The sequence below is a fragment of the Miniopterus natalensis genome, chromosome 12, assembly GCF_054644295.1.
Source record: "Miniopterus natalensis isolate mMinNat1 chromosome 12, mMinNat1.hap1, whole genome shotgun sequence".
NCBI lineage: Eukaryota > Metazoa > Chordata > Mammalia > Chiroptera > Miniopteridae > Miniopterus > Miniopterus natalensis.
In genome coordinates, this window is record NC_142092.1 from 5,340,877 (window position 1) to 5,354,913 (window position 14,037).

The following is a 14,037-nucleotide window of genomic DNA, read 5'->3' on the forward strand; positions in this document are numbered from 1 at the left end:
CAAGGGGCTGGGCAGGGCTCCTCAGGCCCTGCTCAAGTCACACGCTCCCACTGCGGCCACGGACAGAGGCACCGGTCAGCCAGCCCAGCCCTGGGTCCCTTCTCTGTCCATGTGAGGCCATCACCTCCACTCGCAGCTCCACAGGGACTACACGGGGTGCAAGGGTGGTTCCCAGGTGAATAAGAGGGTGTCGCTGCTAGAGGAAGGGGGCGAGGTGCTGAGACCACACATGTTCATACACACGCATTCACACACACTCATACTCACAATACACGCATTCATACACACGCTCACATATAATGCACACACTCATACACTCATACGCACGCATTCTCACACACTTACATACAATACACATATTTATACACACACATTCACACACACAATATATATGCTCAGACACATGCATTCACACATGCACAGATAATGCTCACATTCATACTCATACACACACATTCACACACATACTCACTTGATTCATGTTTATACACACATTCACATATAGTACACACTTTCATGCATATGTATTCACACACTCCATATACTCATAATACACACATTCACACACACACATATAGTACACACATTCACACATCCTACACATGCATTCACACTCACATACAACACACACATTCACACACACACTCATACACTCACATTCATACACATGCACTCGTGCACACTCACATACAATATCCACACACATGCACTGGTACACTCACACACACTCACACACGTACACTCACACGCCCCTATATACTCAGTCACACATGTACCCCCTCACACACATGCACTCGCACACACGTGTACACTTGCATACACCTAGGCACTCGCACACGTACTCTGACACCACTCTACGGCCAGTGCTCGTGACTGGAAGCCTGTCACCCTCACAGAGGGTGTGCCTGATGCTGGCGGCTCAGCCCCCAGAGGGGTACATGCCCACTTGCTGGCCTTGGCAACAGAGCCACCGTTTGTTTCTGGGAGAGGAGAGACAGATGAGAGCAAGGGTGGGCCCTGCTCCGTCTCAGGGGACCAGAGGGGCCACGCAGGTGACTGGACCTGAGCCCGAGGTCCCGCTGGCCTGAGTATGGGTCAGGCAGCCATGAGTAGCCTGTTCTCTGAAAGTGAGTCCTTAGCTGAGGCCACCAGCCTGGGGCACAGGCCAGGGAAGAGGGCAGAGGCTGGGGGCAGAGGAAGTGGGAGCGGCTTGTTAAATTGTCGGGGTTTTTTGAGCTGGTTGTTAAGCCCAGCTCTTATTAACAATTAAATTTTACCCACATACAATTAAATAAATTATATGGAAACAGAGGCAGCTGGCTCCCGGGCTCCCGGCCTGGCCATTCCAGCCGCCAGCGCTCACCCCGCCCCTGGTGCTGGCAGAGCAGCGGCCCCTCGGGAGCCACCCGCCAGCAGGAACCCAGCCAAGTGGGCGCAGGCGCTGGCGCGTCTGGGGGCAGGTGGTCCCCACAGCCTGGTGGGAGGTATGCTGCGGAGCAGGTTACCTGGGAGGGCACCTGGGCTGCAGTCCTGCTGGGGGACCTCCAGAGCACTTGCTCGGAGTCAGGGCATTTGCCCCTCAGCTCCCACCACTCACTGGCTGAAGCTGGTGCCCAGGGCAATGTGGGTGCCAGCTCCCTGGCACTCCCACCTTCTCTGCACACGGGCCAAACTGCCTCCATCGCCCGAGAAACTTGGGGAGGCTGAGGCTGCGGGCACTGGCAGCTCTGGCTAAAGCGCATCCCCTTGACCTCACATCATAAACGTGCACAGCTTGCCCGTCACAGCATCACCACAGCGCACTCAGCCCTGCCATTCGCGGGCCACTGGCCTGGCCCCTCCTGGCTGACGGCACCACCTTCCCTGAGGGCACGTGTGTCCTGTGGCCCCGGAAAAGGTTTCCAGGGTGCAGGTGGGATGGGAAGAACTGAGCTCGGAATTCACCAAGTGGATTCAGATCGCAGTAGACTTGCACCCAAGAAGCCAGCTCTCTCCGCCAACTTGTAACATATCCTCTCCTGTTCTTATGGCCTATGGCACAGCGCACTGCCCAGGCAGAAGACGGCAGACAGCACAGGGAGGGCAGACTGCGTGGGGCCAGGAGAAGGAGCCTCTCCCGGCAGCGCCTGGCCCTTCGTGCGTGCAGAGCGCCTCCGGCCACATCTCAGGACGCAGGACCCAGCCCCAGGCACTGCCCGAGTCTGAGCCTCACACTCAGTTTGTGGAGATGATGTGCTCTCTCCGAAAGCACTTCTTTTCATCTAAAAGCACATGTTTAAGACAATGCCTTGACTCATCCGTGATTTTCTTGCAACCCCCCAGTACATTGTGTTAGCAATCTTACTCCACTGACTAATTTCCTTTTTTGTGAAGAAATAGCCCTGGCCCTGGCTGGTCCTGCTCAGCGGTTAGAGCATTGGTCAGTGAACCAAAGGGTCTCGGGTTCTATTCCTGGTCAAGGGCACATACCTGGGTTACAGGTTCATTCCCCAGCCCTAGTCGGGGTGCGTGCAGTAGGCAAACAATTGATGTGTCTCTCTCACATTGATGTTTCTCTCTCTCTCTCCCCCTTCCTGTCTCTCTAAAATCAATAAAAATTCTTTAAAAAAGAAAGAAATCCAGTAGCTTGGGAAGAAATGAACGGGTGAGGCTGACTCAGGGGGATCCCACCTGGATTTTTTCAATGTAACTGTAGGTGGCGCTTAGAGAAAATAAGGTCTTTGGAGAGGTTTGCCTGGAACAAAAAGTGGTTCAAGGTTCTTGTTTTCCAGACTTGGTTCTGGCTCTCTCGGCAGGTGGGTGAGTCAGAGGGCGCCAATCAGATGGTAAGCGCCCGGAACCCAGCTCCAAACCCAACAGCAGGCACTGGCCTGGAGCTGTCACTGCAGGCTGCAGGCCAAGCAGGCCCGAGCTCCCTACCCTGCGCTCTGGCCGGGGACACGAGTGCCAGCGGACAGCGGAGCGCAGGGACCAGGCAGGCCTGTGCGGAGGCGATGCCAGGAGGTCACACCCCCGGACAGTCTGGGTTACAGTAGGGGCAGCAGCAAGCCTGCCATGTGGCACCCCCTCCGCAAGCATGGCCTGAGTGACCCGGGACACTGACCGGCCGCGGGAGGGCAGGGCCGGGGCCTGCGCGGCCGCTCGCGGTGGGAAGGCAGGGCCGCGCGCCCTCTGTGGGAAGGGTGCAAGCTGGGACTGACTGCCAGGCTCCACGGAGGCGCACAGTACGGGGGAGAAAAAGCCTTTCTTCATTTCCAGGGAGAGGCCAGGGCTGGGAGTCAGGCAGGACTGACAGACTCCACTCCATCCTGACTGCAGTGCGCAAGAGGTCAGAGTTCATGCACCTGTCGCTTTCGCATGGATGCGCTGTGGTGGCTTCTGTGGTCATTGCAACCCATTGGTGGCGTCGCCGGCACAGGGGCGTTTCCCTCCGACCCTCGCTCCCTGTCACTGCCGCGGTCCGGGTGGGTGAGGGCCCTGGCAGGGCGCCTCCCAGCCAGAGCCCACTCCTGCTTCCTCCCACAGGGAGGTCAGGTTCCTTCCATTTTAAACCTTTTTGTTTTGTTTTTCAAGTTTCTAAGCTTTCAGCCCTTTTAAGTGTATGTTGCCGATACAGCAGGTTTGATCATGGGATGCTGACGTGGAAACACGTGGGAATTCTGACGGAGCCTCAGAGCCTCCTCCACGTGCTGTGCCTTCTCCATTCGCCAAGCCAGGAAAAGCACTGCCTGTCCCAGGACAGGCCCTTGTGCACCCCAGCAGGACAAAGGAAGAAACCCCTCTGAGGGCCAGCAGCTCCTTCCCCCAGCCTACCCCACCCCCAGGGAAGAACCCTGCTCCTCAAGGGTGCCAGCCTGGGGCCCTGCAGGAGGGGAGGGGAGGGGAGAGCTTGAAGGCCTGGAGCTGCCTTGGGGAGAGGAATCCCCCGAATCTAGGGGGTCTGTGAGTCAGGGGCTCTCAGGGGCTGTGGAGGTCATGTCTAGAGCCCTTTGTCACCCAAGGGGACTGTCAGGAGGAGGCAGGCATGGCTGCCCAGGGCACCCATGGGGACTGGATTGGGCTGCAGAGCTGCACACCTGGCCCAAGGCCTCAGTGCTCACAGTGGGCCTGGAAGCTCTGGGGCCATCTGCCTCCCCCTGGATGGGCATCTGAGTGAACATCCTGATGAGCCAAATATCAGAAGCCTTCACCATATTTTCTGGGCAGAACAAGAAGCCCAGAGACGTGCATGGGAGCCCCCTGAACACTGCTGAAATCCTTTTTCTTACCAGTCAGACAGACCCTAGTGGGACCTGAAATTCATTTTCATTGGTTTAGAAAAATAGCATGACATTCCTTGCGCTTGGATGTGGTGTCAGCTAGCATCAGATTCATGTGTCCCGCAGCTTAAAGAAGACGGGGGTTGTTCTAGCTTGCACGAACAAATCCAGAGAAGAGCGTCACAGGCTCCTTCCAAAGTCCCCTTCCACTCTTCTCGGTGAGTGGCTTCCAGCGGTGAGGCTACCGACTGGCCCAACGTGACTGCCGGGGAGCAGCAGTCGAGCCTGCATCCCAGGCGGGGCGGTGACGGTGAAAGGGCAAAGGCGCGTGGCTGTTCTCTTCTCCTTCCTTCTCTCCGGTGCTTTCCTGCAAGTCCCAGAAACACCTGCTGCTTCAATCCCAGTGGCCAGGATCCAGGCACAGAGCACTGCAGGCTAAGAAATGTGGGTTCTGGAGCCAGATTCATTGTTAATTGCAACAAAACAGGGGTTTGTGGCTAAAGAAGAAAAAGACGTGCCCTGGATGGGCAAAGCATAGTCTCTGCATGGAAAGTAAAATTCTGAGTAACTGTGTACCCCCCCTAATTTCTGTGTGCAAGTCCTCAGACACTCAGGGGTCTGCCTGGTTCGGATGAAAGAAGTCTGCCTTCGTAACCGACAGTTCATTACCTTTCTTGTATTTTTATTTCAATGCACTGTGAGGGCCGTGTTATAAAAAGAACCCTAACATTGACTCTTCCGTTGCCCAGTGGGGCTGACAAACTACTCTCCTAAAATACTCGCAGGAAATGAAGCTGCCACACAGCACAGAGCAGCCTGAGCACACTCAGGACACTCCTACCGAATGGAGACGATCCCTGGCGTCCCTGTCATCCTCGGGACGTCGGGGCCTGCTGCTCTGACTCACCAGCGGGGCAGAGGAGGCCAAGGGGAGGGCTCCTGAAGCGTTTGGGAGGCTGCACAGAAGGAACAGAGAGCAGGGGAGGGTGAGAGGGGGTGCCCGGGCGAGTGTAGGGGGCGAGGTTAACCTGAACAGGATGAAATGTCATGTTGGGGAGTGGAGCGGCCTTGGCGAGGATAACTTGGTGAAGCACGCGCCACAGGGAGAGACAAGGGCTGCTGTCTGTGTCCCCGAGGGGAGGAGGACGTGGGGGCTGCCTCCAGGCGGAGGGTGCCCACGGGCACCAGCGGTGGTGCTGACAGCCAGGCAGGCGCACTGCTCTCCCGGGGGGGGGGGGGGCAGCCGTGGGGCAGGGGAGGGAAAGGGCACGGGCTCTCCCATACGCAGAAAGCAAAAGTCCAGGTGGGTTTACATCCGACCAAATGACTTCTGTCCGCATACACTCTCTGCATTAACTTTCGGGAGTCTCACCTACCTCTGAAAATTCCCAGATAGATTCCCAGTGGTCTGTTCCGTCCCACTGGGCCATCCTTTCTGCCACTCACACGAGAGTGGCAAGAGCTGCTTTGTCCCTGGGGCCTCATGGAGCATTTCCTACCGGCCCTGTCACATCAGGTCTCCAGGCGGCCCACGGCCCTGGGTGGGAAGGCTGCAGATTCACTCCCACACTGAGCACAGCTGGTCCCTATGGGGAGAGAGAAGCCTCCTGGAGAGAGACCATCAGGTCTCACCCATTCTCTACTTCACTTGAAACCACCCGCCTCAAGCCTTGTTGGAGACGTTTGTGACTTGAATGTGTGTTTTGGGACCCATCACCTTTGTCCCAGGATCCATCCCCAGTTTTTTTGTTGGGATGACCATATAGTCCCAGGAGATGTTTCAATATCATCAGGACAAGATAGGAGAGCATACGGTGACATCATGACCAAACAGGAACATCTAAAACAAACCAAGGGTCAGGAAGGACCTGCTTCAGTTGCTCTCATCTAAAAAGAACAGGTTTGGGCCCAGCCGGGCATGGCTCAGTGGTTGAGCGTCAACCTAGGATCTCAGGCGATCGGGGTTCGATTCCCGGTCAGGGCACATGCCCAGTTGCGGGCTGCAGCCGATCAATGACTCTCTCATCATTGATGTTTCTATCTCTCTCTCTCCCTCTCCTTTCCTCTCTCTGAAATCAATAAAGATATATTTTAAAAAATAAATAAATAAAAAATAAAAAGAACAGGTTTGGAATCCACAAGTAGACACAGGGTTGCCTGGAGCAAGGTCACCCCCAACTTTTGCTGGGCTCAAAGCAAAAGTACAAACAGAGGTCTACACATAACAGGGTTAAATATCCTAAAGTTGTGACTCAGCTTACAAGCTGTTGAATGGAATATGTTCTGTTCCTCCCCCTTGAGGAACACATCTCCAGAATGGCTTGGAAAAGCAGACTGGAATCTAGAACCCTTCTTCTACTTGGACGTGTTTCCATGAAAAGATCCAGCCCCCATCCCTGGAGTGTAGTCATGGCCTTCCCTTCCCCGTGGCATACTCTGTCCCTGTCCCATACCATGAAGCCTCCCATGCACATCTGCGGCTGCAGAGCCTACACCCTGTGCTCCGTCTGCCCCTCCAGCACTCCTGACCACCGCCAGGCCTGGGGAATCGCTGGTGCTGAGGTCTGCTCTCAGGAGCACAATGCCCGATGGGAGTCGGAAGCAGACTGAGTTCCAGTGGGGCAGGGAGAATAGTCTAGAAGGTGATACAGTCTCTTGACAGCTCCATTCCTTGGGATCCATGGACACTTCACCCCATGGGGACCTAGAGCAAAGTTTCTTCCCCAGTCAGGAGTAGTACTACTTTGCAAGAGAGAATGCAAGAAGGTCTGTGCCAGATGTGGGGCATTTGCCAAAAGTGAGGTCAATATGTCATGAGGGTTGGAGGGGCCTAGGAAACCTCCACGAAGGCAGCTGAGCTGGGTCTGAGCGCCTGCACGGACCTGAGGAGGCCGAGTCTCCGCAGGACAGCATTGAATAGGCTACTGGGGCAGGCACGCTGGGGACCAGGACTGGACTCTGGAATACAGATGCCAAAGGAAGGTTGAAAGGTGGTAAGCAGTCCTGACTGCTCAACTAGGAGAGTGTTATGGGATGAGTTGTGTCCCCTAAAAGAAAGATGTGTTGAAATTATAACCCCCGTACTACAGAATGGACCTTATTTGGAAATGAGATCTTTGCTAATATAGTCAGGCTAAGATGATGTCATCAGGGAGCCCTAATCCAATCTGATTGGTGTCCTTATAAAAAGGGGAAATTTGGACACAGAAACAGACACGCACAGAGCAGCCCATGTGATGCTGAAGGCAGAGGACAAGTGCCTCTTCTTTAAGCCCAAGACTCTCAGCAAACACCTGATGCTCGGGCGGAGCCCGGAACAAATCCAGCCTCAGAGGAACGGGCCCTGCTGACACCTTGATCTTGGCTTCCAGCCTCCAGACTGGGATGCAACAGACCTTTGTATTCTAAGCCCAAGCCTGCGGTGCTTCGTGATGACCTGCAGTGAACTCACACAGGGGAACTTTGTGGCGGGGGTGAACGAGCAGGCTGTGTTCCGAGATCAGCGTGAGGTGTGGCAGGTGTGAGGTGTGGCAGGTGACGGAGGGCGTGCGGTGGCGTTGGCGTTGGCAGTGGCGGGGCCGCTCTCTTGGCAGCCGGCTGCAGCAGGCCCTGAGCCTGGCAGTGGCCATGCGCCCCCAGCACTGGGGGTGAGGCCCCCTCTACTTGTCCCTCAGGACTGTGGGCACCCAGACAGGGCCGCGCTGGCACGGGAAGGCCACAGCCCCTACTGGAAAGTCAGTTTTGTTTTGTGTCCTCACATGAGCCTGGGCCCAGCAAAGGCTTCAGGAGAGGAAAGTGTGTCAGGGCAGGAGACAGCAAAAGAGGAGAGTTTGCGACACTCTCCAAACGACAGGGAAGCAAGAGCCCCTAAAACCCCAGACACAGCAGAGACCGGGCCCTGCCATGGCAACACACGGGAAAACCTCAGTGCTCGGCACAGCACGGCTTCGTTCCAGCCCACGGGACACGGCAGCTCAGCAGCAAGGCCTGCCCGCTCTGCGGCGAGGGGCCACGTGGATGGTCAGAGAGCTCTGCAGACCTCACACTGAAAGTCCCATGTTTAGCATGGAGGTGACAGGGGTCACTCTGCTCCAAACCAGTGAGCCAGACAAAGCTGGCCTCCTTCACCATGGAGGCCAGGGGGCAGCAGAACACGGTGGCAGCACTGGTGGCCATCACATCCCGTAACCCTGTGACTGCGTGGCACCCTCCCATGTCTCAGATGAGGCTCAGAGGAGCTGCGGGGCTGGCCCAGGTCACGCTCTAGGACCTGAGCTCAGGCCATGGATTCCAACATTTGTCCTTTCACTCTCATTCGCCTGCTTGACGCCCCCCCCCCCCCCCCCCGTGCACATGCCTCTTCACCTCTACCTCCTTTCGCTCAATATAAAAAAAAAAGTGCTGGGTAGAAACAGGATCCCCAGCTTTAGATGTACCCCATTCCCCTCGAGGCTGTCCGTGCACCTTTACAACTTGCACCTGCACCCAAAGTACTGCAAGTGCAGTTTAGAGTGCCGCCAACAGGGGCACTTAGTCTTTCATTCTGAACTGAATGAAAGACTAAGTCTGCTCTGCATCTAGAATTGCCGTTACTTTTCAGAACATTGAGACATGTAAGGGTGAGCTCAGGCTCAGTGGCTCAACAGTCTTTACTCGGCAGACGGTGAGAATCCGTGGTGGTTTCCTGCTTTCAGAATTTGAAGGACAACGCTCCCCTGCCCCACAGCACTGTCACATTCCAGCAACGTGTCAAAGCTTGGACCCCAGGAGCCGCGAGGGGACTTTAATTTCAAGTGTTTCAACTGTTTCAACACACAGTTGCAGACGGTAAAATGCTGACCAGTCTGAGATGTTAGGAGCACTTGTGCTTTAATGTGAAAATCTATTGTAGCTCTATTGTCAAGGCACCAAAGGCAGTGAGGGAGTGACTCATATGTTAATGTTCTGCGTAATCCAACATTAGAGACAGCGAACAGGAAAACGTCTCTGATTACCTGAAACACTCTGGGACAGTATCAGTTGTTGTGTACTCTCGACAGAATTGCAAATGACCTTGAAAAGACTAATTTTAGTGGAGTGGTTGGAAGAGAAAAAGCATTGTGGTGGGATGATGAGTCTCTGAGGAAGTGTTGCCATGAAATGACCAGGCAATGGAGAAGCACTGAGGGGACCCCGTGCCAAGGAGGGAGGCTTCTGAGTGGGTAACACTAGACGACTACTTTACACTTCAAGTGAAATGTAAAAACCTAACTTTCAATTCGGCCCTTCTACTTTTCCCATGTTTAAATATCTTTGTGTTGAAGATCAGATGGTGTTATAAAGTTTGCTTCCCTCATCAAATATGATTTTAAAAGCTCATGAGGAAAAGTAGAGTCTAGTTTGTGTGCCCATATTTCTGTTCTTTCCCTTGTTCCTTCCTCCTTCCTGATGCTCCAACATTGCTTCTTTTAGCCTTTCCCTTCTTTTTGAAGAACATTTAGCATTCTTTAGGGGTAGGTTTTCTAGAGGTAAATTTTATCAGTTCTTCTTTATAGGAAAAGGTCCTTGTTTTCCCTTATTCCTGAAAGATAGTTTCACTGGGTTTAGACTCCACAGTTGAGAGTTCTTTCCTCTGATCCCTTGAAAAATGATATTCCACTTCCTTCTGATCTCCATGGTTTCTGATGAGAAGTCCACTGTCATGCGAATTGGTGTTACTGCCTTGAAATGTATCAATGTGTTCAGTGGTCATTCATCTCTGCTTTATGTGTGTGTGCATGTGTGTGTGTTTAGATTTCAGAAGCTTAATTGTGATGTCTGGGCATGGGTTCCTTTGAGTTTATCTTATATGCTATTTGTTCAGCTTCTTAAATCTATAGATTTGTGTCTTTTGCCAAATTTAGAGTTTTCAGCCATTATTTTCACACATACCTTTTCAATTCTGTGCTCTCCTCTCTTTCTGGAACCTGAAAATATAAATGTTAGATCTTTGTCGTGTAGTCCTACAGGTCCATGAAGCTCTGTTTATTTTTTCCAATCTATTTTCTTTCTGTTGTTCAGATGGGGTAAATTATATTGAGCTATCTTCAAGCTGGTTGCATGGCACGCAGGCAAACTGCTGATGAATGAAACTAAAAATGGTTGATTCACAGGATTAGTGTCCATTTGAGGTTTGTGGTCATGATTTACAATAAAACTAGTCAGCTCAATTGAGTGATAGTTTTATAGTCAACTTCTGCTTGTATACAGACAGAAAGAAGAAAAATACTTTAGATGAAGCCAGTTAGAGTTTTGGAAGATAGCTCTAATGGGGAACAGGGTGACAAGGGAGTTCATTGTAACCAGAGTCCATGGAGGGAGGTGGAGAGATCACTGAATAAAAGTTCTCAGTGGGGTTTAAACTGTTTAGCACCTGAAAGAGTGTAAGTCATTGTTGATGTTTTGGAGGCGCAGCGGTGATAATTTGTATACTGGGAAGCACAGCAGGACATGAAGAAGTGACTGGCTACAGTAACAAAGAGAAGAAAGTGGATAAAGATGAACAGGTGACAGGAGACTGATGTATGGGCCTTCCAGAAGGTGACAGATTTAATGTATTGTCCAAACTGGAACATTTTTGAGCATGAACTCCAGGACAATAGTCTAAACTGAAGCTATTCCAGAGAAACCATGATATGAACAGTCCTGTTACCCATGAGGTTGGTGACACCACTGTGAATGTGACCAGGGGAGGGTAGGACACGAAACTGTGGCTGCACAGATTCAATGCCTGAGGAGACAGCGGCAGCAAGCAATGGTGGGTGGCAGAGACAGATGCGGCATGTACTTAAGGATCAGGGAGGTTTGATTAGGAAACAGAGTGAGGGAAAGTTTGGAAGGAGCAATGAGAAGGAAGAGGCATCGACTCTGCTTCCTGGTCCCAAGGACAGCAGCACATGAGAAAAAAACGAGCATCTTCCTGAGATGTCTGTAATGAAGACTGTGACCTGAAGGACAGGCAGGTGGCCAAAGGTGATAGCAAAGATCAAAGGAGAGCTTGAGGGAACAGGGCCAGCGGACAGTGTGGTGGGAGAGGAAGATGTGCCAGAGGTCACATCAGTACTTACAGGGGCCCGGGGGAGAAGGACCCTTGGACATCTATCCGCCCATGATGAACGTAAGCAGGGATGAGGCACGAGGGGTGAAAGACAGGATCAGCCCATTTGAAAGCTACGCTCAGTCAAAGGCTCCTCACTGCAACTCACCCCGCCGGAGAGCCAGCAGGGGTCCCGCCGCAGGAGCCTGTGGGCGCTGGGAAGGCGCCCGGGCCCTGTTCCCAGGCAGCCCCTGCCGCCTTGGGGTCTCTACACCTGGCATTTTCCTTCACATTCTGAGGAAATGTCTCAGTTTCCACTTTGCCTTCCGGGCTTATTTTGTTCTACATTTAAATGAGCTACTTTGTAAACATATTCCCCTTTCTCTCAAGGTTTATTTTCCTAGAACTGGGGATTTAAAAATCAAAAGTTACAGCAATTTAACCAAAGCACATGATTTAAATAAGCTTACAGCATGACAGTTGTCCAGCTTAGTGACTGCGCAGCAAGTGTTCTAAGAAAACGTTGTTGCTCTCAGGCGTGGCACTGCCGCGGGGAAACTGGGCGGAAGTGCTGGTTGTCGGGACTGACCCCTCGGGTTGCGTAATAAAAGGAACATCCGTAGCCACACCTTCATGCATTCTTCCTGGGGAAGTCAGGTTGAAACCTCCTCCTACTGGCTAGAGGAAAAATGCCCCGACTTCCCAAATCGAGTTACAGCGACAAGCAGCAGCAGGTGCGTTCTGCTGGCTCCCGTCATGTGCACAGGACACAGTGAGTAGCCTGAAGGAAGGGGGCAGTTTCCAGGAGGTCAGTGTCAGGCCCGGTCCCTGACGCTCAGCCTGCGTGCGGCACCCTCTCAGCAGCGATCGTGAACGAGCCCAGTTTATGACCCCACGTTGGCTTCAAAACAAATCATTTTGTACCTGCTGGCCCACTCTGGGTCACGGAGAGCGGGTATTAATAGCTTCCAATACTTCAGCCACCTGTGTTTACTCATGACGCATCTGCCACCAAATGTGTGGGCGTTTTTACACCAACAGCAAGTTTCCCAACTCTCTGCAACTGGCGTCGGACACGTCTATCCAGTTCTCACTAACACCCGCAGTTAGCACAGACCCCAGGGGTTTAAGGACTTAGTCTCCTAAGACCGTCCTGACTTCAGGTTCCAGTCACAAGTATTGGGTGCCCAGGGTACCCACCTTCTGTCCAACTGGGCTACAATCTCAGGGGCTCCCACAGCCGCCTTCTTTTCAGCTTTGGTAATTGGCCAGAGCGGCTCACAGAACACGGAGAAAAGTTCACTTGCTCAATTACAGTTTATTAAAATGACGCAAGTGCAGAGACGCAGAGGACAAGGCGGGGGAGGTGCGGAGCTTCCTGGCCTCCTCCGGGAGCACCGCCCTCCCAGGGCAGCGCTGGGCCAACCCGGGCCCCCGAACCCGTCGCCGAGGGGCTTTCACGGAGGGCTCACTACGTAGGCGCGGTTAAGCCGCTGGCCTTTGGTCATTAGCTCAGTCTCCACCGCGGCCCCTCCCTGGAGGGGTCAGGCAGATGGACTGAAAGTTCCAACCCTATGACCAAGGACTGGCCTTTCTGGACCAGCCCCGTTTAAAGCCTCTACCCCTCATCTCACTGGCAAACAAGGCATCGTCACTCGGGCCACCCCGGGCTTTAGGCACCGTGCTAAGAACCAGGACACAGGCCAAGCAGATATTTGTTATGCCACAAGCTCCTAAACCCTGACAACTGCTTTAACTGTTTTTCATTTGTTGTTTGTTTTTCCAGAAAAACTAGAAAATGTGAATATTTAAGTTTAATAAGTTATTTTAGCTAACTTTTCTTCCTATGTTTATTCAACTCCAGGAAGCCCGAGATTTGTCTAGCCCACCACTGAGGACCTGTGCGGCATTTTGAAAATGTGTTACGACAGTGGATTTCAACCCGCGTGCCGCAAGAATGTCTAAAACATGCGATACCTGACTATCGAGCCAGGGCACTGACCTCTTCCCCTAGACTGTCGAATATAAAAGCGACAACAGTCAACACAACAGGAGTCATCTGGTGTTAGTGAGTCAAAGTTATTCCTGTTTTTGTCAGATTGGCAAAAAATATAGTATATTTTGGGTGTGCTGCAAATTTTAGTAATTAGTTTATGTGCAGCATGAGATGAAAAAGGTTAAAAATTGCTGCATTACAAAATTAGTTGTTAACATTTAAAAGCCAGAGAGCATCACATATGAAATACCCAAGCATCTGCCTCCTCTTGGAAAGCTGTATAGTTTGGTAACGGTGGGCTCCCGTCTCACACCCAGCATGGCCCTAGTCACCAGAGGCCTTCTCGGACCTCAGAGCTCCCGCCCTGGTCATCCCCACCTGTTTGCTGAACAGGCTGTCTTCTAGACAGCTGAGTTAACCACTGCAGCCTACGGGTAACACTCTTCCTTCCAGATGGTTCCCAGACTCTAAGTGCACGTCCCATTTTCATTCCGCAGTGCGCAGACGAGACTGCACTTTCTAAAGGTGACTATTACTTAGAGTGTCCACATCAACAGCCACCTGTCCTACTGTGCCAGGGTGGTCCCAGGCACCGAGAACACAGCGATGCACATACACCCCCAACTTGCGGTGCGACGGGGAATTTACTTGCCCACCTCGAGGTCTGACTCTCGGCGTCTGCCTGGGAGGCAATTTTAATGAGCACATGCTATCCCATAGTTTGTGTA

At 52.7% G+C, this 14,037-nt stretch overlaps 1 protein-coding gene across 1 annotated transcript in view; it reads left to right on the forward strand.

Moving 5' to 3' along the window:
- LOC107529161 (NUT family member 2G-like) overlaps nt 1–14,037 on the forward strand; it is a 78,064-nt gene that overhangs the window by 30,878 nt on the left and 33,149 nt on the right. The window contains exons 2-3 of the mRNA XM_087823140.1: nt 7,631–7,763; nt 8,360–8,443. Of these exons, the coding sequence (XP_087679266.1) occupies nt 7,631–7,763; nt 8,360–8,443 (217 nt within the window). The remainder of the gene's footprint in view (nt 1–7,630; nt 7,764–8,359; nt 8,444–14,037) is intronic.